We start from the raw sequence: 26,807 nt of genomic DNA, 5'->3' as shown, positions 1-26,807 counted from the left end.
TCTTGTCTCTACAGCAGTTTACTGAGCCGTCGAAGGGAGCCCACAGTTAGGTGGCGAGGTATGGGAACCCTTTTTGAGTAGCAGTAAGCACCCTCCTTCCCACAAAGGCTGGGGGTGCACCCAAGAGGAGGGGGAGACCAGCGTGGTGAGGACAGGTGCCATGACGTACCAAGAAGCCAAACGCGATGATCTTCAGGACGCACTCTAAGGAAAACACCATGGTGAAGGCGATGTTCAGGTACTTCAGGGCCAGTTCGTAGGTACAGGGAGCAGAGTAGTACTGCCAGGAAGAGAAAGAACAGAGAAAGAACAGCACCCTTCAGGTGAGAGGGGGATTCCGCGTCACCTAGCCTGGCCCTCTCATCCCTGCCCTTGGGGGACACTCTGGTGCGTGGTGTGGGAAAGAGGGATATGGGACGCTGGAGAGAAGATTATATATTCTATGGAGCAGAACTAAACAAAACAGAGAAACAAAACATATCAGCCCCCTCTCCCCTCTAAGGCTACTTATTAGTAACTTAGCCAGTCTTCCTCGAGTTGAAGGTGGGTAGGACAGAAACATTTACTAGAGTTATTAGTTGTCCATGTAGTATTAAATAAGGTCAAATCTCTTCCAACACTCCATTAGAACCCCATGATCATCTGTATCTCCTGACATTTCCACCCTTGTTTGAATCTCACTGCCATCACCGCCTCTGGCCTTGGGGACTACTGGACTGCCATTACATTTTGCTGTATTTTGCCCAAAAGACCCAGAGACTGGGCTGTGGATGAGAGAAGATCAAAGAGGGATCCCATGATGGGAAAGTATAGGTAACAACACTCGAAATGGTAAGCTGGAGCATTTCCCCAGTGTCTCGGGCTCTTGCTCTGTGAGGGAAGAGTCACCGTGGTTCACCCGCCCCCGCACCTCCGGCCACCACCCTCTACCTTCATCATCAGCACGATGGTGTTCAGGGCGATCATGGCCATGATGGTGTACTCGAAGGATGGAGACACCACGAAGTGCCAGACGCGGTACTGGAAGGTGTGCCTGTTCTGCGGCATGTAGCGGGTGAGAGGCTTGGCGCTGATGGCGAAGTCGATGCACGCCCTCTGCAGGAGAGTCACGATTGTTACTGGCCCACCCCCACCCCCCACTCTGCACACTGGTGGCTGTCAGGTGGTCAGAAGAAGAGAACAGCATATGAAAAGAAAAAAAACAACAACCAGGGCTGCACACGCAGATGTAAAAATGACAACAGGGGTTGCCTGGACAAAACTACAGGGGCAGTGTCCCCTTAAATAAATTCACACAGCCGGGAGGGGGTTATTCTTCTGTCATATGGAGTAAGAGCTTGATAGTCATTAGTAATGTCCTTTTTTACATGGCGTGTGGCTGAGATGTTTAGGCAGGGAGCCTTACCTCATGCCTTTAGTCGAAAGTTAAAATAAACCTCTCTAAGCATTCCCATAGCACTTTATTTGCATTTCTCTTGCAGACTCTACCTCTAGTTCAGGTCCATTCTAAAAGCAATGAGCCCTACAACGTGCCGGAACTACCCTTGTTACTAGAAGAGCTGTAATGAGCAAGCCATATCCCCATCCCTTCCAGCAAATGCACGCCACAGAGGGACACGGCCAGGTGGCCAGGTGTCTTAGTCTCCTCTCCCCCCAACCCCACCCCCATGCTCCCAACACACTCCTAGACTATGCACTGCAACTATGGGCCATGTATAGATAGAGCAGATGCTCCAAGAATGTTTATTTAATGACTAACTTCCTTTTCTTCTCCTCTATAATTACGAATTGAGTTCAAAAGCTTGGTCTGCCTTCCTAACACTGCCCTCTGTGTCTCCCTTCTGGAGGCCTGGCCGCCCCGCGCTCCTGACCACAGGTTTTACCTCGTTCTTCTCCAGGCTGCACTCCTCCATCATCTTGTCGCCCTGCTCCTGGAAGGTGATGATGATGAGAGCCACAAAGATGTTGACGAAGAAGAAAGGGAAGACTACAAAGTAGACCACGTAAAAGATGGACATCTCCATGCGGTTGCTGCGGCTTGGACCTCGGTCTTCCTCTGTCACGTCGACAGAATGCTGCAAGACTCTGTGGGGACAGAATCGGGGGCAGGGATGGTAGAGGGCCACTCTGGCAGCTGCTCTGACTCAAGGCTTCACAGATGTGTCATCTGCTCTGTTTTCTCATCTGACCTCCTTGACTGTGCGGATCCTCCATTGATGTTTTTGGGGTCCATAATAACCCACCACTTTTCTAGTCTGCTCCATCACACACCCAACTTCTAAGCAACAGAGTGACATTATTTTATAGTTTAGGTTGTCATCTTCAATCCCGAGAGACTCCTGGATTTCCATTTGGCATTTTGCTGCCAACTAGAGCATGCTGCCACAAGCAAGGGGTGTCTTAATTTTTTGCCAAGTCTCTGAGAAGTCACCCTACAGCTACAGGCCACATAAGAAACTATATTCTGTTGTCTTCTTTGGAAGAGGTCTAATCACAGAAAGTGTCTCTGAGTTCTGCCAGCACCTCCCCAACCCTCAACCCTCGGGTGTGGGGCCAACTTGGAGGATAAATCCGTTTAAAACAGCTCCCAGGGCCTTGGCTGGTTGGCTCAGCGGTAGAGCGTCGGCCTGGCGTGCGGGGGACCCGGGTTCGATTCCCAGCCAGGGCACATAGGAGAAGCGCCCATTTGCTTCTCCACCACCACCCCCTCTTCCTCTCTGTCTCTCTCTTCCCCTCTCGCAGCCAAGGCTCCATTGGAGCAAAGATGGCCCGAGCGCTGGGGATGGCTCCTTGGCCTCTGCCCCAGGCGCTAGAGTGGCTCTGGTCGCGGCAGAGCGACGCCCTGGAGGGGCAGAGCATTGCCCCTGGTGGGCGTGCCAGGTGGATCCCGGTCGGGCGCATGCGGGAGTCTATCTCTCCCCATTTCCAGCTTCAGAAAAATACAACCCCCCCCCAAAAAAAAAAAAACAGCTCCCAGGAGCCCTGGCTGGCTGCTCAATGGATAGAGCATTACCTCAGTGTATAGACTCCTTGGGTTTAATTCCCGGTCAGGGCACACATGAGAAGCAACCATCTGCTCCTCTCCCCCCCTTCCTCTCCTCCTTCTCTTCCTTTTCCCCTCCTGCAGCCAGTAGATCGGTTGGTCTGAGTGTCAGCCTCAGGCACTGAGAATAGCTCAGCTGATTTGAGCATCAGCCCCAGACAAGGATTGCCAGGTGAATCCCCGTTGTGGCACATGCAGGGGTCTATTTCCCCTCTTTTCACTTAAAAAAACAAACAACACAAAAGAATACAAAACAGACAAAAGGAAAAAAAACCCAGCTCCCAGGGATTCTTGTAAGGGATGGAGAGCTGTTCAAAACTCATTTGTTCTATAGGGGTCAGATGGCTCCACTCAATTCCTCAGCACGCAGCTGAAACACTAAGAGTTTCAAACCTTTCTCTGACTTTGTCATCTCCCTCTTGGTTTTTGCTGTAAGGATTTCCATCTTCCTTCTCTCTGCCTCTCTCACCCACTCAGAACCACTTCCTCTCCCTGGTACAGTAACAAAGGGTTAGCCTTCCTCATCCTAAGTCAGCTGCTCCAGGCAACCCCGTGGTCCCACCCCACAGACACGCACGCTCACAGACACGCACGCTCACAGACACGCACGCCCGCCACTCACTGAGGCCAGCCTTCCCCCGTGGAGACAGTGAAGAGGGTCAGCAGTGCCCAGATGATGTTGTCGTAGTGGAACTCGTGGCGCTTCCACTCCCGACCTTTCACCTCCATCTTGTTTTTCTCGTGATCTACGTAGTTGCCTCTAAAATCAGTGCAGACATGAAACAGCATCCTCATTACGGCTCATAGAAGACTAAGCAAATTCTATGGACTTCAGTGATGCAGGCTAACAATGACCAAGGTACAAATGCAATGAAGAAGGAATTTTATTAAAGGCAGTGTGGGATAAAAATAGGATTTGGTGACCAGTGGGCATGAAAGATGAACTAATCCTTCCACTAGTCAGCATGCAACCTTGAAAAACCATCTTCCACGTTTTGAGCCTCAGCTTCCGTATCTTTAATACACAAATAAAACCTATCTCAAAAGGATGGGATAACGATTTAAAATAGAAAAAACTGGAGGTAAAATGCCAGGTACCACGCCTGACACCAAAGAGGTGCTTGATAAAAGTTTAGCAACTAACTTCCTATTTTGTCTTTTTCCTAAAAGGACTGGGATGGGAATGGGAGACAGAACAGGCCTGTGTAGGAGGTTGAGCGGGCCTTGTGGGAACACGCCGAGCAGAAAGTGAACAGCGTAGACGGGGTGTGCTGTGGCGCTTACATGCACTCCTTCTCCGTGTCCTTGGAACTGTCTGTGCAGTAAAAGAACTTGCCCTTGAAAAGCTGAACTGCGATGACTGCAAAGATGAACATGAAGAGCTTGTAGACAATGAGGATGTTGAAGACGTTCTTCAGAGAGGTCACCACGCAGTCGAAGACAGCCTGTGCGCAGAGGGAAGGGCCCCGCTGTGAGTCCCTGGCATGGCCTGTACATCGGCCTTCAGCTGAGCTGGGGCCACACCACTGCCAGCCAGCCCCCCGGAAGGCGCCTCAGGAGAGACCGCCTTGCTAAGCAGTGACAATCACGGGATTCCAAGCTGGCTTCCAAGTCAATCATGACTATAAGGACCCGCCACCTGGGAAGGGGACACACGCTCGAATCTGACAGAGAGCCCAGAGCACTAGAGACCAGATGCCATCAGGCAATGGAGGGACTCTTCCGAGGGACCCATTAGGTGCACCCTACCCTAATGGTGGGAGGACAGAAATCTAGTGCAGAAAGGAATCCTTGAGATCATTTAGCCCACGTTAGTCATGAAACAGCTTGTTCCCTGACCTTATATTTGGTGGTATTTCTTAGATTTCATTCATATACTGAATATATATTGTTTTCTCTTTACCTTTCTAAATGGATTAAAGTGATAAACCATTTTTTGCCCATTTTAACTGATGTTTTATGAGATGCTCATACATTTGCTCCATTACCATTCGACCTTTTACGTGAACGTTTTCCTGTTTGGAGCTGGGATAAAGATGCAACAGGTGATGTGGAACGGGATGCACAGCCGCCCACGTGTGGACCGAACCAGGATATTCAGTTAAAGGCAGTGAATCCCGCCCCCCTCTGGAAAAGCCATTCTAAGCCCTAAGCCGTAAGAAATTACATGCGAATGCGACATGGTTGGAGCCATTTTTAGGTTATTTTCTAGGTTTTTAGGCTTGCGCACTGGAGAGTCCAGCCCCACGGTGGCGTCACATCCCTGCAGTCATGTCTTCGCAGGGCTGGGTAAGCACGGCTGGTGCAATTAGTCCAACACTGCAGGGACTGTGAGTGACACGCAGCCCTGTGGGATCAGCAGAGCCACCTACATTTCCCTCAGGTTATGGAGCGGCAGAGACAGGAGCCAGCATCTCCTAATTAAATGGAATTAACCAAGGTTGGGGCTACTCCTCCAGTCTCTGTTAACTAATTTCATCATGCCACCTGTACCCGCCACAGGACCCCAACATAGCTCAAAGGAGACGAGATAACTGGAGTGCAGCTCACAAGCATGGTTGGGGCCCAGGCCCCCTGGACAAACCTGGTTGGGGATGGGGCAGAGAGGAATAAAAACTTACAGGCACTGACCCGGTCCAGGCCCAGTGCTGAGCCCATTACCCAGCAGAGGGCTGTAATGAACAGTATGTGAAAGACTGCCCGACACTGTGGGTGATGCCTCCTCCTGGAGGGAAGGCAGGGCAGGAGAAAATCAGGCAGTGAGGACACTTCCTGTGGGGCAGGAGTACCTCTCCTGGGCATCCCTGCAGGTGTGCCAGGGCCCTGGGCTCTAAGAGGAAGCCATGGTCCTTGCCCTGCCAGTTAGGGGCCTTTCAGAAGAAGAGACTTTCCTGCAGTCCTCAGCCTTTGATAAACCTAGCTTGGTTTGCCACTTCTCTGCAGAGAGCGGAAGGGGAAGCAGTAGCCCGAGGGAAGTGCAGGGTGGTGGTAGAGGGGCTGGTAGGGAATATCAGAGGGTATGTGAACCCAGTGATAAAGGGGAACTAGAAAGCAGGGTGAGTCCCTTGCTCCTTCCCCAGTGGTGGCTGGCTCTAATTTATAGGGATTGAAGACACAACTTTTCTCCCATGATACTTCTGCTTCTGTAACAACAAGGTATGTGTGTGGGGGAGGTAGGTTCAATCTGCCAGCAAACTGGGTTTGAATGGTATAGCACACCCTGAGAGCAGGAGGAATCAGGGAAGGAGCCTGGGCAGTTGAGCAGGAAGCGTACCTGTCAGGGAGCTGGAGAACCAGGACGATATACCCGTGACAGAAGGCATAGCTCCTGGCAACAGGAAGAACTTAATTCACCTTCAGTCACTCCCCCATTTCTTCCCCGCTTCTGCCCAATATGGCTCTGTTCTTGGGCAAGTTACTGACCTATCTGTGCCTTAAAACCAGGAAGGGCCAGTGCTAAAAGAGCCTTTTCTTTTCTAGAATTACGAGGAGAGAGAAACCATCCTGGTGATGTGGCCTGACCCAGCATGTGGACCACAGACGGCAGACTCCTGCTGCTTCCATTTTGGGAGGCTCTGGGACAGTCACACCACTTCTTCCTGAATGACAGGCCACAACCACAGTGCACACATTATCACTTAGGGCTGGACTAAAGAGGCAAAAGCCCCTTCTAGATTCTTTGGGATGTTGGTTATCTGCCTTTGAAACTAAGACCCCACAGCTCAGGCAAGTAGATAAAAATAACCTCAGTTCCCATTTGATCAAAAGGAATATACCCAGAAATAATTCTACCAAAGCCAAGCCCACCAGGGCTGAGAAGGGACTTGTTGGGAAGAAACGCAGAAAACATCACCTTGAGCTTGGGCAAGCGCTTGATGGTCTTCAGTGGCCTCAGTACTCGGAGCACGCGTAGAGACTTGATGGTCTTGATGTCCCGCCCCTTGTTGGTTCTGCAGGGGAGAGGCCCCCAGAGAATCACAAGCGGTGGGGGGAATAAAAATGACATTCACATTACTGCATTAACAACAGTGTAAAGGGAGAGAGGTATGCAAAAGGCCAGAAATTGGCTCAGAATAGACTCCTTATAGAACACCCCACAAAACATGCTTTGGGAAAATTTTCAAGGCATTCCCCAGTGTGCACACACACATATGCACACACACCCATGTATCCTCACCCGAACGAACACACAGGCACACACACACACACACACAAACTAATAAACACTCCTCTCCCTATCAGCCAGCAGAAGACTGCACATTACCATCCTGGCAAAATGAACATAAAGATAAATCGACTCGGGAACATGCCGGTCACCCACTGTGGATCCCCACTGTGTCTTGGCTACTGCTTCTGCCGTAGTAGGCTCTCCAACGATTTTGGTTCAACAGATTAGTAGGCCACAGTTGAGAGCGTGTCTCACCAGGGGACCTGACCGAGCCCTTCCTTTGGCTCTAGGTTTGTCACCTCTGCAGAATTCATCAGCTCAGTGGAGAGCAGGGTGAGGAAGGCTGGTGAGGACCTGGCACCCTTGCTGTGCCAGACTGCTTGTTCCAGAGACAGCATGTCATGCAGGCTTCTTGCCGGGACCTTGGCTCACACCCCATTTATCTGTGCGGCTACCTCTCTCAGCAGTCCTTTCCCATCTCAGATGCCGTGTGCCTAGCACACGCAACAGAGAGCCACACAGCTCTCTTCTCCTTGGGAGAAGGCCCAAGCTGCAGGGCCTGCCTGCTCACCTTTGTCCCACCCTGCAGCCCATGACCCTCCCTCTGTAGCCTCATTTGCTCCTAATCAAGAAAACGCATTTCTTTTTATTTAGAATCAAGTGAATAAGCCAAGCTGTTTCTCTTTCCACCCTGCTCATCCCGAGATCTTTGCATTCAATTCAAACAACCACAATTTGTAAAATACACAGATGGTGGGAAATGGGACTCTCAGTGGGGAGCCCGGGTTCTGGTTCTGTCCCCGTGATGGCTCAGGTGACCATCACACCAACTGCCCCAGGAAATGGGCCTGGAACATTCGGTGGGAACTAGGAGGGCTTTTGCCTCATCTTGACCCTGCCCTTCCTGTCAACCCACCCTGACAGGGAGATAAAAGCCATCTCTCTTTTACAGAAGGCAAGATGGGAAGACATTTAATGCAATTCAAGGAATGCTGCTGGCTCTGCTCAGATAGTAAATTTAAAGACGCTCTTAAAGGTTACAGGCCATGACCTATGAGGCATTTTTAGTCAACCCTGGATATGAATATTAATAATCCAAAAATGCTACACTGGTAAGGTGATATTTTTTGCATGCAGGGGCCTTGTACATTTCATTAACTTTTACCGTATCCAGGTCATCTATCTACTTATCTAAAAAAAAAAAGGCAACCTATAAGCCAAATCCATTATCCAAACCATTAAGAAAGATCACTTCCTAAGGAGGCTTGGTGACTCTGATTTGTGTTCTTGGATTTCAGAGACAACACACCACTCACATAAAGCCACCACTGTGCCTTCCTCAGCGAGCCACTCCTCCTCTCCCGGCCACACTTTCTCCCTCCTGCCACCCGCTCCCGTGTTGTTCCGGTCAAAGAAAAGCGAGACAATATTTACCCCAAGGCGTTCCTATGAAGCATCCAGGCAGAAAGCAGTTTAAAGAGAGAGAGAGAGAGAGAGAAGAGGGGATGGGGAGAAGGGAGGGTCAGAAACTTCATGGAGGAAAGGGAACCACAGGAGAAGGGAAACTGGAGGGGCCTGGGCCCACGAGATCCGTCACAGCCTTGGCACTGCAGAGCCCCAGCACGGGAAAGGAAGGTGGGCACGCTGCCCCGCAGCCCCCACCCGCCCGCAGAGGTGGGGGGCACAGCTGCCTTTGACTAGACAGCATCCCCCATACCGTACTTTCTTCCAGGGAACCTTAATTCAAGTTTTCTAAATGTAGGCTTTTACTTCCATCTCTTTAGTTGTTATCAAACATGTCCTGTTTCCTGCCAATCTATATGAAACCAGCTACAGGAATGACACCTGTCCTGGGCCAGGAAGTGTCTCTCTGGAAAGGCATTTCCGGTGGTCATGGCACATTGTGCTCATGAAGGACTTCACTGGAGGAGGGGCCCATGACATCCTGACAGGGCTACTCTAACACATCTCAAAAGCACAGATGAACGACACCATAAAACTCCCTCGAAATACAGGGGAAGACGTGACCTATAAGGTACTGGTTCACACAAAGGGATGCCCTTTGGTAAATAAAATGACCAACTAGCTATTGTGAGCTATTTATTGTACACCTTGCAGAAAAACTGTCTAAGTTCCACTGACAGGTGAGGCTTAACAACAATAAAAAAATTTAAAATATGAGACGGAAACGAGAGCTAACTTTTTAAATGCTTATTCCTGGCTGGACTCTGTGCTAAGCACTTTTAGTGCAGCTCTTTGTTTGGGCTTCCTACCAACTTTAGGGCATAGGTATTATGACCCCATTCTGCAGGGCGAGCTGGGATGTGCACCCAAGTCTGCATGATGCTTGGACCTCGTGCTCTGAACCAAGATGCTGCACCAGGCTCTACTAGGCTGTCTAACAGCTCACCGAATTCTAGAGCCGGACAAGCTCCCTGAAGTCCACTTAACTGCAGAGGGTGTGCGGCCCAGGAAGATGCACCTTGCATGAGATCGCTCGGTGAGTGAGCTACAGTGCCGCGGGCGAACCGGCCTGCTGCTACGAGGAAGTGCCTACAATTCGGGCTTTGGTTCTCAGTTGCTGGTTGTAGTCAAGGTGATTTTTTGTCCTTGTTTTTTTTTTAAATGTACCAAAACCTATGTTACACTACCATACACCACAGACATCTATTACCCACTTTACTCCTTACATGATACCATATCCCAAGTTATATTAATTTCACTGCAAAGGACAAGTGAAGAGTGATTTAGAAAGTAAACTTAAGGCCTTGTAAACCTTACATCCCTCAGGTGATAATCTCCCCATGTTAAGTGGGTCCCCTAAATTATAACAGCACCTTTTCACACAGGAGACCAGGGAGGTCAGGCAAACTTACCTTATGTGCTCATATGACAGCAATGATGGAGTCCTTTAATATGTCAGAGCCTCTTTCTAGGTGCTGGATATACAGTTGTGAACAAAACAAATGGGGTCCCTAACCTCTTAAAACTTACCTAGTCTGGTGGGGAAGACAGGCCTCAGATGAACGGGTAAACAAATGAAAATGTAATTGCAAGTTCCATGCCAAGGAGAAAATGGAATGATGTCATTGAAAAGTTTACGAAAACTACATAGTCCGCCCCTCCCTTTTCCCCAAGGCTGCATTTGTCTGAAGCAAAAGCTAAGGGAGAGTCTTCCCTATCCCCCAAGTGAGAAAACAGAGTGGGATCTATGGATGGACAGGCTGTCATTTTTGTTTAGACCTGGTCCTTAACCCCAAGACCCTTACATCATATATCCAGTAGCATCTGAGCAGGTTCTCAGAGGTTCATACACCCATCCCCCTTATGAAGAAAGGCCCAATAATTCTTGCTCCTCCCACACACCTTGACAAAGGACAGAATTTGCTTCCTACTATTAATTATGCCCCAGAATCCCAATAAAACATCCTATTAAGGAATAAAGGGGCTCTCTGCCCATCGTGGTATGTCCCTTACTTTGGGAAACAGGGCTCCTTGGAGCCGTCAATGCACTGTGGGGGTGGTGGGGGCTCTTTGTCTCACTCTGACTCCCAGGGATTTGAGGCAGGGGTCATCATCAGACACAGGTGAAAAGTAAAATAAACCATAGTCACTGCTCAGAACATTTTCCAGCGTGTCTCAGACCACGCAGGAGCCACGGAAAAGCTCCGATTTGGAGCGCCAGCTGAAAGGCATGCCTGCATTCTCAGATGTGTTGACATATGTTCAACACTGACTTGCAAATTGCCATCTGAAATGAAAGGACTCCTGGATAACAAAGCCACAGAGTCGGAAGAGCCTCAACAACTTAACCCCCATTAATTAAAACACGTCCTCCTTTACACACAGGCTAGGTCAAATGACCTTTCCCAACTCTACGCCTGTAAGTTCTTTAAGCCGTTGTCAGAGTCAGCAAGATCGCACAGGAGATCTTTTATCAAGCTAACAGCTCCAACTCTTCCGGCACTTTGAGGCACATTGTTTCAGAAAGCATTCATGTGCTTTTTCACTAATCACCTAAATATAATCATTTGATAATACTTGCTAGGCTTAGCTACTAAATGTATAATCAGATTTTTTTTTTTAACACTGCCTAGCTAATTAGTGAAATTGTACTGGGTTTAAAAATTGACTCTAATGTGAAAATCTGAGAGTAATTTCACAGGCTAGGTTGCGCTGGTCCCACGGTAACCGGGACTTAATTGGGCCACCCAATTTTCCATGGACTTCCCACCTATGCGATACATTCCTGGCAGCTCTCCAGGAAAGGAAAAAAAAAAAAAAGCCATGTTTCTCTTATGTCTCATCAGTAAAAGATGAGAATTTTCTAGCTCCATTGCCAAGTTGCCCTCCAGACCCTTCCGGAGTAATCACTCATCATTCACTGTAATCTCACTTCTCAACTGGCAGGTTCCCCTTCTCTCAAAGGACATGCGCTCCAAATGATTCCTGCTAGAAGCCACTTCTCCCACCATGGAAGGCAGAGCAGGGACATCAGCTTCTGGAAAGCCTCTCCTCCTCCCAGGCCCAGGAGGGACCAGCAGGGGGTTCTGAGGGCATCTCTTGCACTAGGGAAGAGACAGGCTTGCTAAGTGTACGGAGCAGGGAAGAGGTCATGCTGATAGGAGCCTCCCTCAAGTGTCCGGACTGTGATTGGGTAGGCAAAACTACCGCTCATGGGCATATATTAGACATTGGATATATTTTTCCTTATTAAAATCAAAATAGTTATTTTTAATTTCCAGTTAGAGATGAGCGCATGGATGGTCAGAGAGTTAAGGCAGCTAATAAATGGACAGTGTTGAGGTTCAGACCTCAGGTTACCTGACTCTGAAATCTATGACTTTATTTCCAACGTCATAGTGCCTTTTCAGAGGGGAACCGCTGGAGGGTCTTAGACAAAGAACGAAACAGCAAAAGACTCCAGCAGTTCCAGAGCTCAAATACTGAGACAACTATACTAGTATCTTTCATTAGTCTAGGGTCTATGAGGGTTCATGGTGAAATAGGCACAGACCGAGCAGTGAGATGGACATGGTCAGAGATGCCTCCTCCATCTGGCATGTAGGTCTTATCTGTCTCCAGGTAGACACTGAGCATCTGTAGGCTGAGGAGAGATCCTTACCAAGCCACTACTTTGAGTTTATAGGGGTCAATGGCTTGGAACTAACTAGAATATCAGAGATCGAGGACAGCTTAATGTTGTAGTCCCTGGCCAGTTGGCTCAGTGGTAGAGCACTGGCCCAGCATGTGAAAGTCTCGGGTTCGATTCCTAGTCAGGGCACACAAGAGAAGTGACCATCTGCTTCTCCACCCCTCCTATCCCTCTTTCTCTCTCTCTCTCCTTACCCCCTGCAGTCATGGTTCATGGTTGGCCCTGTGTGCTGAGGATGACACCATGGCCTCACTTCAGACACTAAAAGAGCTTGGTCGCCAAGCAACAGAGCAAAACCCCAGATGGGCAGAGCATCACCCCATAGGGGGCTTGCCAGGTGGATCCTGGTTGGGGCGCATGAGGGAGTCTGTCTCTCTGCCACCCTGACTCCCATTTAATGAAAAAAAATGTCATAGAGAAAGCCCTGAACTTGAAATTAAAAAAAAAAAAAATCAGTTGCTTAAGAACCCACTTTGCTTTGTACAAGTCAAATGAGTCAAACCAGTGAAACCTCAGGTAATCCATTTCTCAGCTGTAAAACAGGACTATCCAGTGATAAATGCAATAACAAGCTTTTGCAAACTTTCTCCTTTGCAAAACACAGCACCATTCTATAACTGGAAAGTATTTTTGTCCAAGCACGGAAAAGCAGCAGGAGACAGCAAAGCATCTAACTGTCTCTTAGCAATTTTATTATTCAATCTGGTCAGCCTAGTGACCTGATGTCTTGGTTCTTAGTCTTCATAAACACTCCTAACCCCCTCATCTGCTGATCTTTCTAATAAGGTCCTGGTGCTAGTTGAAGTCCAGCCAATATACAACCCTCCCTCCCCCCAGCTAGAGACTAATTCATAATGCTAGGCTGTGCCTCTGTGAGTGTGGATTAAGCAGATGGCTGGTAGGTCACATGATCTGAGCTCATACCTTCCAAGTCTCTTCATGAACTCTTCTGACCTGAATTATTCCAAAACTACTTTTAAATTTGAGGGCAGTGTGACTGGTCTCTACTAACCCTGCAGGACCAGGTTCTTCCCATGGCTGTGAAGATTCCCCTCCCGCGCAGGGTGCCTTCTGCTTCTGGGTCTCATTATCCATATTGTTGACTACCATGTGCACGGGCTATGTTCTCTGATTGGACCCATTTCATTTTGCTTGGTTCTATGGCCATAGGTTGAGATCCCACTTACAACCAACCATCTTCCAAATGTAAGCTTGTTAATAAAGAGAAAATACGTAGGCATCACACCCATTGCCTCCAAATGATAAAGATCTCCAAGTATACATTCCACAGAGAGTTCCCCAACAGCATCGATTGCACATGTAATAGACAACACATTCTCCAGTGCTCATCAAAGAACAGGACTCAATGCCAAGAGCAGGTGGACTGGGAACTTCTTTCTTTCTATCAGACATCCCACCATGTGGCTCTCCTCCCTATACTTTCCCAAAGCAGCTATAGTATAATACAGCATTAAGCACTCCAGGTGTCCATGGACATTAATCATCGTCTGTGTCCCTGCCTGGGCACAAAGTCAGGTAAAGTCACTCTCGAGGTGACTTAAAGCTGGAGTCTTGAGGAACAACGTCTTCTTGTCTGCTAGCACTGCTGGAAATGTCCAATTCCAGCTCAGCCGGCATCCTAACCCCACAGTTAACAGGTTGCCTTGATGGCTAAATTTAATTTTAGTTCTTCATTTTCTTCCACTGAACAGTGGACCTGGATGACCTGCCTTGCTCGGTGGTAAACGGGTCTTCTTTGCATGAAGCAGGACTTTGTCCACTCCCTCTCACCCCCACAAGACGAACGTGTACTCACGGCTTCCTTTGGGAGACTCCCCAAAGGCAAAGCTTGAGGTTGTGAGGGAGGCTGCCTTGGACGCAGGCAGGCAGTGAAGAACGGGAGGAAGGGTCGGCCAGGTGTCGAGTGAGATGGTGGTTCTATTGTTTCTACGCTCTGCTGAGTGTAGGCACATACTAGCATTTCAGTTCTAAAGAGTCACTCCACTCTCGAGTGTGCTCATTCACACCTTCACAAACACAGAGTCCCCAAAGCTAGACCAGAACCCGAGTACCATATCCTGCGGCTCCTCCTTCCACACCCCAAACTGTCTGTGCCTGTGTATTCCCCTGAATGAACGCGGAACCAGCTCTGCCACTGCGGCTCCCACAGACCTTATCCATCTTAGACTAGGGCACCACGTCAAGTGTCAGGAAGGTGACATACGTCAGTGAAAAGAATGCAATAAAAGCTGAATGTGGGAATTCCGGATCCTTCTGGCATCAAGAGGCAGACTGACTCATGTTTTTCCTTTCTGGCTAAGGACTAACGGAAGGTCAAGTGTGGCTGTGGTCCAGATCCCCCGCATGGCAGGGAGTCCTGGCCTTACCTCGGGCTGCGCCACGATGGCAGCAATGGTGTCAGCTGCCAGGGAGCCTGCATGAGTGTGACTCAGACCCCAGTGAGGGAAGAGGTGGGGGGGGCAGAATTGCTATTTTCTTTTTAAACGATTTGCGCTGACGAGCCATGATATGCAGTCAGTTTACTATTCGGAATCCGACTCAGGCTAGCTCACCTGGCAACCTGACTTGATCTGGGCAAGTAATGAGCGAGCAATGAAAATGGAGAGGGGGAGGGGGAGGCCCTGGGGCGGAGTGTAGGATCTCACACACACAAACGCTCCAGTCCTCTCCCGTGTTCCCTCCTGAGACACTGTCCCCTGCCCACCTGCCTGCCCAGAGCCCCTCCCTGAACACTGAAGACATGACACCTGAGGACCAGAGAACCTCCTGTCACCGTGCAGGGTCCCGGAAGGCTCACAAACTCAGCCCGGCACCAGGCCACACGCCTTCCCAGCTGGGTCTGGGGGGTGGGGGGGGTGGGGGGCAGGGAACGCGCCTTATGTACAGATACCCAGAAATGCCAAGGCTGGACCCATCCCCGTTCTTCCGCCCAGGAGGCCGGGAAGCACAAGTGGTGGCAACAGGGTGTGAGGAAACAGGGTGGAAATCTCTTCTCCGTCAGTGTAAAATAATGATCAAACAGAACATTGCTCGTTTTCAGAAAGCAGAAGATAAAAGGGAAAGGTTTCACAGATCCAGCCACTCACCAGACTTCTCTTGAAACCTCACAGGGGAGAAGGCACAGTCAGGACATTTATAGTTGGCAAACACGAGTCTCCATATGGCCTGGCAAGCGGGACGTTGTGGGCAGCGGACCGAGAGAGCCGTACCCCTCCTCTGCCAAGACCCCGCCCAACTCCCTCCACAGACAGGCACTGGGCTGTAGGCAGGAGACCCGAGTGTTCTCATAAATGTTTTATAATGTAAAGTAGACCGGAAGAGCAGGAAAGGTGCAAGGCCCGTGTCTTTCCATTGACTTTCTTGTCCCCGGGTAACTTACAAGTCCCCTTCCCCCTCCTCCCAGAAAGTCATCAAGCTCTCAGACGGGATTTGTCAGGCTTACATTATAAAGAATCCCTTCCCTGGATGGACGCAGCCAGAGAGGAGAGCAAGTGCTCTCCAGTCACCACAGAAACAACATATATGCTTCCGGAAAACATACATGAGGCAGGGGCAGGCCTCTGCCGTAGCAGGGCACGTAGCCCACAGGGCTTTCTTTGAGAATTCAGCTAGCGGCCATTCCCGCCCCTAGCTCAGGGGCGCTGCTCTTGGGACTTGGGCTGGGGTCTGAGATGGCTGCCACGTTACCTCGCATGTCTGGGGAACCACCTAAAGGTGTTGTCATGGCAACTACTCCCAGTTCTGCCAACATGGGGCAACTTTCAAGGAGGAGAGACAGGGCAGGAGTAAGGTTGTCTGAATAGAGGACATTCCCAGAGGCAAATATGCAGGACAGGACAATGAAAGGTGTAGCTACAAAAAGGGAGGTCCTTAAAAAGCCTGCAGAAAAACCCACATCTGGCTGCCTGCTGGGCTGAGCCCCTGTCCACAGCCCCATGGTGGGGACACCAGGGTTGACTCTGCTGTCTGCCCAGGCCAGGCCCTAGCTCTCCTGGAAGGCAGGACCCTGGCAAGTACCAGCAAAGTGACAGGAAAGCTGAATTCTCTGGAGCCCTTGACGAGGAGAGGAAGAGAACAGGTAGGGAGCGCGAGCACACGAGGAGAAACAGCGCTCCCCGGACCTCGGCGTATGCAACACAGGCCAGAGGAGGGGAGAGTGTGACCTGCTCCGGGAGCAGGAGAAAGGGGGGGGGGACATCTGCATGGCAAGCTCAGAAGAAGGAGGAAAACAGAAGAGAGAGTGGATGGGGGAGGGTGAGCGGGTACTAGGGATATTTCAGAGAGCAATAAATAAAAAGGTCAAAAAGTGGCGTCACTAAAAGCAGACGATGGATCAAAACTGAATCCATCACAGAAGCGTGGGCCCCAGAACCCGGGGATGCCTGGGGTTCCCTGCACTGTACCTGGTCTGAGCACCAACAGGGAGGCTTCGGCTCCGGGGCTGTGAAGGCCTCCCCTGCCGCCAACACCAAAGCCACCACTGCCGTGTGTCAAAGGGACAAGAAAGAACAAGACAGATGACAACCCTCCAGCCCGTCACCACTCTGGATCTGAGGGGAGACAGTGGGGCTGTGGACATGGGGCGGGTGTGCAAGGCTTCCTCTAAAATGCACCTCCCTCCCCATGGTAACACACCTGCCTGTTACCAGGTACATAGGCACCGGTGTGTGTGTGTGTGTGTGCGTGCATGTAACAGTCTTGAAAACCAGCCTGTGGTCAGATTCAGATTCATGATGCAGTAAGAGAATGCAAAGATAAAGAAGGAAATTCACAGTTATCATTCACTGGTTTTGTCTCCGTATCAGAGCCGAGAGTCTGAGGTTAAGCGCGTTACTAGATTGCTATTATGCTCGGGGACACAGAGGAGCTGGGATTCAAGTCCAGATTGCCCGGCTCCCCAGCCCACAGCCTCGCTCCTGCTCTGCCTTGCTGCCACCCCAGGGAGCCCCGTTCTTCCTAAGGAGGGAGTGAGGCTCTTTCCTCTGTGTTTCTCTCTCCTTTACTTTTTCAGAAAGAGACACATTATTTACTGAGATCAAAACGAGAGAGAACAATATGTGAACAATGTATGCAAATAAATTGATAAAATGAGGAAACTTGACCTTTTCAGACCCTGTGGGTATTACTTATCTCTAACAAAAAATGCAGGCCTCCTGAGGACAAAGGCAGACTTCAGTGCTTCTTGCCGAGGAGGGAGAAGAGGACCTGGGGGTCCCTTTGATAAAGCCAGAGTTGCCTTCATAATGGGTTGAGAAACACCATGTTTTTGTGACATTTCCTCTGGAATAGCTCAGCCTTATCTAACAGGATGCTTTGTTATGGTTACGAGAGGGGCAGGTGATTACACCTGACCCTCAGAGGGTTAGTGCATTGGTGCCCTTCAGGACAAGAGACACAAGACTTGTTGCCAGCCCAGCTCATGGTCACAAGCCATACTCCCCCTGGCTCTTCTTTGTCTCCATTGACCCCCCCACCCACCCACCCATGGCTGGGGCAGCAATGGACCCAGGCCACCTCCAGGTTCTGGGAGATTTCCACAGCTGGGCGCTTCCATCTCTCCTGTGGACGGAGAGTTCCCTGCCCTCGGCCACATAAGGAACACGCCTTCTTAATTCTCAGCCCACTCCCTGCTCTGCTGGAAGGGACAGCGATGGGAGCTGACGGTGTGTGGGGAGAAGGGGGGGCGGGTAGGCTGTCTCTGACAGTGGGCTGTGGGAGGTCAAACCCAGGGAGGCATTGTGTTCCCTCCTTTTCTGGTTGCCATCAACGACAGTAGCTTCCACAAGCTTTTCTTCCTGCCCCTCATGCCGTGCAGCCAGCCTTGCCCAGAAGACTGGGCTCCCCCTGTACTCAGAGAGGCTGGAGGGGGTGCGCCTGGGTCGCCTGGATGAGGGCAAAGCTGCTCTGGTGGTGGAACAAGGCACAGACAGAGCCACCCACTCTCGGGGACACGCGATCCCCCAGCTTAGGGAAAAGGCCCTGACAACACGCCCATCTCCCAGCTCCATCCAGGAGGGCTGGGACATCCCTTTCCTTGGCTGGATTCCAGAGGAAATGTCAGAGTGTGTTTGAAAACCTGCTACAGCTGGATCAATGTTTGAAAAAAAAAAAAAAATTCCCGAAGGTAATGAACATGGTGTAGTCACCTAAATGAGGGTGTAAGAACATCTACCGATGTGTGTTATCAGGAAGGATGACGAAGTCTTTCCTCCTGGAGTTAGACATGTTCACGTGGCTCTAATGTCCCTGGAATAGCTTGGGGCACCCCTGCTCGTGAGCCTGCCGAGGAGCCTGGGATCCACCACCTTGCTCTACCCTCTGCATAGTTCTTTCAAGCTGCTCCTTTGACAGAATCAAGCAAAAAAGAATACATCAGCCATGCCTGGGTCCTTCCCTGAGCCCGTGGAGGCACTGCCCACACAGGTGGGTGCTTGCCCACCCTTACTCATCTCCAAGAAAGGAAGGCCAGGCCTCCAACTTGTCCCTAGGGGTGCTCCCCACTCCTCTCTCACCAGCCCTGTCACTCGGGGCATGCGAGCTAAAGCGGAAGGGCTGTCGGAGCTCTGCAAGGGCCACCAGAACAGCATTCCCGGGCACCACCCTGCAGCGATCTAGTTTCTCAGGCTGTCCCCAGAGATGGCCCCCAATTGGCCAGGCTCTCAAGAAGGATGGAGGGAAGGGACTCCAATAGGAAAGAGTTACTTACGCCAAAGCAAAGGCCACCAGTGCACCGACCACCACCACAAAGTCCAGGATGTTCCACAGGTCTCGGAAGTAGGACCCATCCTGCAGAATCAAGCCCTGGTCTATCATCTGCAGAAGAAGTGGAGAGCCATCGATGAGCCCAGGGGGCACGGGCAATGTGTGCCCTGAGCTCTGGCTCCCTATGGCAGTGACTCCACTGCCATCGTCCCCACAACCAACCCCATGTGGGGACCTAAAGAGCAGAGGACAGGCTCTCTTCATATAGCTGAAGCCGGAGGCTCCTTCTCACGGCCACCAGGGTTCAACTAGACTCCTCGGCTCTCACAGAGCCCTGCCACATTCTTTCCGTTAGTGGCCCAGGGCCCCAGGCATCACCACATACACACAGATGGGAAAAATCCCAGGTGGGTGAGGCTGGGCACCAGACAGAAATGTGGGTGTCAGAGTGATGCGGAACAGACTAGGGGCGGTGATGCGGCTGGAGCTGGGTGGAATCTAGGGGAACGCAGCCCCGCCTACCCCTGACCGTGGCACACACCAGCGTCAGACCAGTGAGCATGTCAGGGAGGTGACTACAGTCCCCAAGGCAGTGTGCATGCCCATGGCCTTCTGAGAGTGGGCCTGGCTCCTCTTCTGGTCACATCCACAGGTCAGCCTCAGTCTAAACAGACAGTCACCTGGGCACAGGAGAGGTCTGCAGGGGCCTTACTGAGGTTCTGTCATTGGCTCGTAGGTGACAGCACTAGGGAAGTGCACTAAGTAGAGGTGCAGACAGGTGACCCAGCCAAACCCCACCCACCCAAGGTTTCTCTAGAGGCTTTTACCTTTATAACCATCTCAAAGGTGAACACGCCAGTGAAGACATAGTCAAAATACCTCAGGACCTGCAAGACACACACAGTGGAGCTGAAGAGGTTCTAGGTAGCCCCCAGGGCGGCACGCTCCCCAACTGCACAAAGGAACCCGCGGGCCGGCCAGCACCCCAACCCCCACTTGTTCCTACTGCAGAACAAAAAGCTTGGAACTGTGACTGCTAGCTGGATGCCCAGGAAAGAGAAGCCATGGCTCCTGCTCTGCTGGAGCTGCACAACGGGGTGGCCGGTCCTTCCCTCCCCTTGGCCAGAACTTATCTTCTTGGGTCTCACCTGCCACGCAAACCTCCAGCCATAGTTGTGGCTCAGAACCTGGAATCCTTGTCAGTTCTGATCCTCCCCACCTCCCTACCGCCTGACATGCACCCTTAGGACCCCTCGCTATTCAACTTCACATCCATGTCCTATGTCAGACCGACACCCGTGTCCTGTGTCAGACCGCACATCCCAGCCCACGGCGTGGCTGCAGACCGCCTTCAAAGCCCTTCTGGGCTCCAGTGACCTCTCAACTCCTTCCTCATCCCACAGCGACCTTCCTCAGGTCACCTCTGTTACTGGGATGGGGAAGTACCAGAATGGGACCCCAGGAAGGTTGGCAAAGGGCCCCGGGCACCCACTTTGTTGCGCTCCGAGTTGGACAGGACGGGGTCCTCGGCCGCCAGGGCGATGCTGCTGGCCGCGATGACCAGGAGGATGCACATCTCGAAGTAGCGCAGGTTCACGATGTAGTGGCAGGCCCTGCGGATCCTGCGGGGGTGGGGGTGGGGGCCCACTGAACCTCCCACTTCCTTCTGTCCCCATCCCGCCTCCCCACCCCCCAAGCATCAGCTTCTTTCAAACAGCCAGGCCCTGGCCAGAGGAAGCCGTGGGGAGAGCAATTTAATTTCTCAGGCGCTGCCCTTGATTTAAAGCCCCAGAGGGGGAAGGTAATCGGATTGGCTGGAGGCTGCAGTACACAAGCCAAGATACATTATCTGAGAGCACGTCCGAGCCGTGGGGAGCAGCCAGCATCCGAGTACACACTCCCGGGGTGCCCTGCACTGTATCTCAACGTCTGCTCTCCACTGTATAGAAACTGGGGCAGAGCGAGCAGATCAGAAAAACCAAGAAACATAAATAGACTGTGATTCTAAGATTCTCGATGAAAGCACCACAGGTGTCCACGAGTTTCAGGCATTCCGATTACAGTGACTGTATCCCACAGACCACATTCTGGCCACGGCTGGCCTGAACATCCTTCACCCAGGTCCCTTCCTTTTCAGAGCCTTGTCTGGACACGGCCCACTTGGCCATGGAAAAATGTCTTTCTAGCCTCAGAAGCTGTGTATATCTTGCTCAATTAAAGGGCAGAAGAAAGTTTGTCTTTCAACATTCCATCTTTCCTGAATCTAGCCTTCCAGACTCTTCTCTGCCACCCCCCATCTCATGGCCCTAAGCACACCCATTTCAAAAGCCACATGGATTCTGGATTGGGCAATGGGACCAATACCCTTAAATAGCAACGGACGATCTAGTTATTCTAGGTCCCGTATTCTCTTCTATGGACTATGTGGTAACACATCCCAAGTAGATTTCCTTCCTACCTACCCCCAGTCCCCCTCCACTGACCAGAGAACAGGCAACGCGTCCTTTCCTTATGATGTTTCCCATGCTTTCCTGCCTTAAATTACTCTTTAAACCTAACAGAGTTCAGAGGCTAATTCCATAATTCCACGACCCACCTCAACCAGTGAGCACCCTGGGGGCTGCTCATGTCTGGCCGTATTCCACTGGGAAGGGCCAGGAAGATGACTGGACCCTCATCCTCCCATCTTTCCATCACCCTGCACTGGCCCAAACCCCTCTTGCTCACCAGGACCGAGGGGAGAGAGGTGGGGAGGGGCCTTACGGGTTCGTGGTGCTGAAGATGAACATGGAGCTGTGGGGCACCATGGCTTTGCCCGTCTCACGCTTCTCCTTCTGCTTCTTCTGCTCCACCTCCTCCTCTTCCTCCTCCTCTTTGACCTCTGCCTCCTTCAAGGGACTGGCTTCGCCATCAGTCTTGTTGCTAACTGCAAGAGGAACACGTTGACATTTTCACAAACCTTGCCACATGTGACAAGGGAGCCCTTCGTTTTCCACCAGAGGACGGGAAAGGGTTCGGGGAACGTGCCGAGCGAGGTGCCCTGCAAACATCGGGGTGTTTGTTAGTGACACTGACTGCAGCCCTCGCTCTCCTCCTGGCCTTACCCTCGCCTTAATTTTGTGTGGGATAGTCTTTGCCCTATACATCATTCATTCTCCTCGTGTTTCCCTGAGTAGCAGAAGGGTGGGTTCTGCTGCAAAGTTTACAAAGTCTATTTATATCTAAAATCTGGATTCTTTGTGTTTATTCATTTACTGAATTTTCACACCGATACCTCCTGAGTGGCATGTATTATTGTTCCCATTACACAGATGGGGAAAGTGAGGTGGAGGGAAGTCAAGCACCTATCCTAAGGTCATCCGGCCAATTCGGGTTTCTAAGCTAAACTCCGGTATCCTTTCAGTGAAATCACACTGCAGTGGAAGATTTTTAGAAACCATCACTCTGCTGGCGGCTGCCTTTCTGGCTGTGCTTTTCCCAGTCATAATTAGTGGAAAGATGAGAATGCAATATTCATGCGAATGTGGGTCCAAGACTGCATTCCAGGACTGGGAGGACGAAGGGGCCAAGACTGGGGACCTCCTGGGATTGTGTCTCTGTTTTCATATGTGGGTCACAGCGGGCTTCAGTGGCACAGAGGTCAAGGCTAACAAGTGGGGTAAGGGGTCCAGGCAACCCTTCCCACTGTTCTTTTCAGTGACCAACAGCTTGGAGGAGAAAAATAATAGATAATATTATAAGTTTATAAAATGTTAGTACAGGGACCTCAGAGATCAGTGTTCTCGCTGTACAGATGACAAACTGAGGCTGAGGCCTGAAAAGGGACTGAAGATTTTTGGAAGCCACGTAATGAACAGAGCCAGGGTCCCCGAGCCCTCCTGCCATCTCTGCCCCATCAGACGGCCCCTAATTTGTCCAGGTGGCAGGGCACCTTGGAAGTCCTGGAAGAGGCCATCAAATATTCATACAAGCCAAATAGCTGACTATATACCTATGTACAAAATCACACATAATCTTTCTGAAGACCCGAGGGTGGTCACGGGGGCCAAAGGCTTAAGGACATTTTATGGACAAAACTTAAAGTTGAGAAAACTCTAACTTATTTTTCCTGCAAATCAGAATAAAACTGTCACTGTTTTTTACTTGTTGAAGAATGACTGCATCCTGCTGGTGGGGTTTTCCGCACAGCTTTACTGGGGTGGCTCTGGAGCCATGACCCCCCCAGACTGTGGCATAGGGGATGGGGTGACGGGGGACAGAGACTGTGTCCTCACTGTGCACCACGGTTGAGTCCACGAGGGGGTCCACGTCGGGGATGGCAACGGTGACGCTGGTGCTTTCAGTGGCAACCTTTTCCGTGTTGGCCGTGACGCAGGAGAGGTCGGGCTCACTCTGGCTGATGACCCGGCCCATGTCCAGCTGCACATCCCCCAGCAGGGCTTGCTCGCTGCTGCCCTCGGGCTCCTGTTCCGTCAGTGCCTTCCCCACTTCCAGCTCTGCCTGGGGCAGGACGAGGGGTGTGTCAGCCTCATCAAGGGCTCCTGCCAGCCCGGAGCCTCTGGGCACCATCAGACTGTTGGTCCTGTCAAGATAGAGGAGGACACAGCTGGTGCTCCGATCTGAAGAAGCTGTTTCAAAGCAGGGAAAGGCGAGGGGGCCCTGAGGAGCCCCACTGGGAAGTATGGGGCCTCTGCTGCCTCCCACCCAGGCAGGCAGAGAGGGGCTAAGACCCGGAGGCAGTTCCTTATTCCCATCCACCCATCCATGACCCATGGCCAACAGATGTCCTAGAACAGACTCTGGTTTTCAGGGGGACAGACCCCACTGCCTGTCATCTCTGCACATTCCTTATAAAGGATGCATTAGCATCACCTCCATTTAAAAAGAGGAAACTGAGGCTCAGAGAGCCTTATACTGAAGAATCCTGAACACCAAACACCAGCGTGCGATGTGCCCCCAGGGTGCTTCTGGGACTCATTTACCTCCTTAAGTCCTGGGCTCTCCCATCTGCCCGGCCCATGCGCTCCTGGCCCCCGTGGCTGCCCTTGGGCTCGCAGTCCTTCTCCCCCTCGGTGGTCACACCGTCATCCAGACTCCGCTCCTGGCTGCCTGACCGGCTCTGGGAGGCGGAGGCGGGCTCCTTGCCTTCCGTCCTGACCCGGCGGTGCCGGCTGCGCCGCTGGCTCTGCCTGTGTCTGGCCCGGTCCTCAAAGGTCACCACAGTCTCCCCTCCCCCAGCCTCCTGCTGGGTCGGGTCACAGTTCCCATGACAGGGCCTGGCCAGCCACGGTGGCTCTCGTTTTCCCAGAGACAAGGGGCTCCTCTGGTCATCCAGGGCACTTGAGAGGTCCCCTCTGTCCCCCTTGAGGGACCCCCCGCGGCTGATGCGTTCCTCCTCACATTTCTCCAGGCCCAGGGCCAGCCCCTCAATGGGCCGGGATCTCCGGTAGAGGCTGGGGTGGGCGTTGAGCGGGTTGAGGGGGCTCAGCGGGTTGAGGGGGTTGAGCGGGTTCATGGGCGGGGCCTCCTCCTTGTTGAGGGCCTCCTGGCTGGACATCTGCATGTGCCTCCTCAGCTGGCTGGTGCGCTGCTCCCACACCGACATGTGGTGGCGGCGTCTCCGCTCCCTCCTGGCAAAGGGCGAAGGCCACGGTCAGAACCTGACAGCTGAAGGCCAAAGAGGGCAACCCTCAGCGGCCACGGAGAAAGGGCAAGACACATGCTGAGAGGGGCAAACGGGAGAGCCCAGGACCTGCAGACAGGAAGCACAGAAAGACGCAAGGAGCAGAAGGGGCCACGCAGGAGTGGGCGGCTGGACCAGCGCCTCCCAGTTCACGGGTCTGTCCACTCGAATCCCTGCTCTGCAGTAGCTGGGGGAGTGGGTAGGGGTGGGGTCCACCCTGGAATGAGTGCCCAACCCCCCGGGCCTGCAGGGCGAAGTGCAAAGGCTCCTAGGTACCCATGCCCCAGCTCTAATTCTCTTTCAGGGCATCAACCTGTCCCACGCTGTGCCCACCACGGGCCCCCAGTGCAAGCCAGAGACCTTTCCTCCCTGGTCTCCCTCCTCCTTTCCCTCTCAGATTCCAGCCAGGAATTGCAAGGGCAGAGCAGTTCAATGGTCAGATGCCATCACAAGGTGACGACAGCGACAAGCAGACCCACATTACAAAATGTCTTGGCATCACAAAGAAGAGTGCTTCGGGTCTATTTCCACACCAGCTGATTAAAGCCTCAGAGGACTGCACGGGCAGTGACCAAGGAGCTCATCCTCAGAACTGCTGCTGAGCCGTCAGCTCAGGGCTGAGAGGAGTGTTCATGTGGCGGCAAGAACACACAAACGTGATGCACGGGAGAGCATGTGGAGTGGGCTCACACGGCGGAAGGGGAGTCACCTGCTCCTTCACTCACACGTGCCTGTGCGTTCCCAGCCACAGACTGTTAAGGGGACACCCACGTGTGTCCACACATACCCTCACTAAGGCCCATGTGTGGCTGTACACAACTGGTTACGTGAAAGGTACACCCACGCCAACACATGCCCACTCACAGGCCGCACAGATGAGCAAACAGCACACAGGGTCACACACCTTAGACATACACTGACACAAGCACATGTGGAAAGGCACAGTAGGGCATATCCACAAACCATGTGCACAGAACACACGCGCGCGCACCACTTTGTCCACCGCAAGGACAAAGACACAGTGTCCCCGCGCCCACACGTAACCACTCACAAACACGCAAACCGGTCCACACATACAGGTGGCTGCTGCGTGGCTCCCACATCGACATGTGGTGTCTTCTCCTTCTGTCTCTTCTGGGAAAGAAAAACGAACATGTTCAGTTCACCCCAGTCTCTGGGAACCACCACAAGCCCCACAGCGACCTGCTGATGTGCAGGGACAGGTCCAGAGTCCCCAGTGTGCCCACGCGTTCTCCACACGCCCGCTGCCCTCCACGAACTCCCCGCCTTCCGCTCTCCAAGGGAGCGATGCGATTCCTGGCTCTAGGCAAACACGTGGCCCTAGACTCCGCAGCAACACACACACAGACACAAAGGGTCCTCCTCTCAATCCATTGAGTCGCCTGCTTCAGATGCTCAGCTATCACGCCCCACTGGGACTCACACTTCTGCCTAAATATCCTTCAGAAACCTATTTTGGAAATCCTATAAAATTGAATGAAAAGTTGTATTTTCCCCAATCATTTCTAGGATGGGATGACAGAGTCACGTGGGTGTGAGTCCCAACTCCTCTCTCCAATCTCACACCACGGGCAGTGAACAAATGCTCTTCCATGCACACCATGGAGGTCACAAAAATAGCCATGACTGAAGGCAGGGCCACCACCCAGGACCACCATCTACATAGCCCAGGAGGTGAGTGGTGAGACCTACATCTACGCAATGCAGTGGCCCTGGCCAGAGGCCCGTTATTAACTGTCTTAGCCTTGCACAGGGAAAAATCTCTTCCACACATGCACACTTGCTGTGCCTTTTCAAAGAGGCAATGGAAAGCCAGAGTGGCATGGTGAGGACATCACCCGCAGGGGCAGACAGGACCCCTGGAAAAATAAGACTGTCAGCTGAGGTGAATGCACAGCAGAGGAAATGTAACCGGGGCTGCGGAGAGAGCCTGCCCCAGTCCTAGGCTGAGAGAACCAGTCTGGCCCAGTGGACCCCACTAGGACCTGGAGGTTGACAAATGCTGCTCCTTTCC

The 26,807-nt window shown here is 51.9% G+C and overlaps 1 protein-coding gene across 2 annotated transcripts in view; it reads right to left on the bottom strand.

The window, feature by feature from the left end:
• CACNA1E (calcium voltage-gated channel subunit alpha1 E) overlaps positions 1 to 26,807 on the bottom strand; it is a 360,811-nt gene that overhangs the window by 39,329 nt on the left and 294,675 nt on the right. Inside the window, exons 20-32 of one of the 2 annotated variants that reach the window (XM_066261292.1) lie at positions 25,850 to 25,906; positions 24,072 to 24,719; positions 23,364 to 23,671; positions 21,853 to 22,015; positions 20,582 to 20,711; positions 19,917 to 19,976; positions 19,094 to 19,200; positions 6,897 to 6,993; positions 4,328 to 4,488; positions 3,666 to 3,803; positions 1,884 to 2,085; positions 931 to 1,095; positions 170 to 280 (exon numbers count right to left, since the gene is read on the bottom strand). In XM_066261292.1, coding sequence (XP_066117389.1) covers positions 170 to 280; positions 931 to 1,095; positions 1,884 to 2,085; positions 3,666 to 3,803; positions 4,328 to 4,488; positions 6,897 to 6,993; positions 19,094 to 19,200; positions 19,917 to 19,976; positions 20,582 to 20,711; positions 21,853 to 22,015; positions 23,364 to 23,671; positions 24,072 to 24,719; positions 25,850 to 25,906 — 2,347 coding nt within the window. The remainder of the gene's footprint in view (positions 1 to 169; positions 281 to 930; positions 1,096 to 1,883; positions 2,086 to 3,665; positions 3,804 to 4,327; positions 4,489 to 6,896; positions 6,994 to 19,093; positions 19,201 to 19,916; positions 19,977 to 20,581; positions 20,712 to 21,852; positions 22,016 to 23,363; positions 23,672 to 24,071; positions 24,720 to 25,849; positions 25,907 to 26,807) is intronic. The other variant, XM_066261291.1, reaches the window with a different exon arrangement.

The sequence above is a fragment of the Saccopteryx bilineata genome, chromosome 2 (assembly GCF_036850765.1).
Source record: "Saccopteryx bilineata isolate mSacBil1 chromosome 2, mSacBil1_pri_phased_curated, whole genome shotgun sequence".
Classification (NCBI taxonomy): Eukaryota; Metazoa; Chordata; class Mammalia; order Chiroptera; family Emballonuridae; genus Saccopteryx; species Saccopteryx bilineata.
Note: the sequence above shows the minus strand (reverse complement) of the source record. Positions and strands in the feature narration are given on the sequence as shown.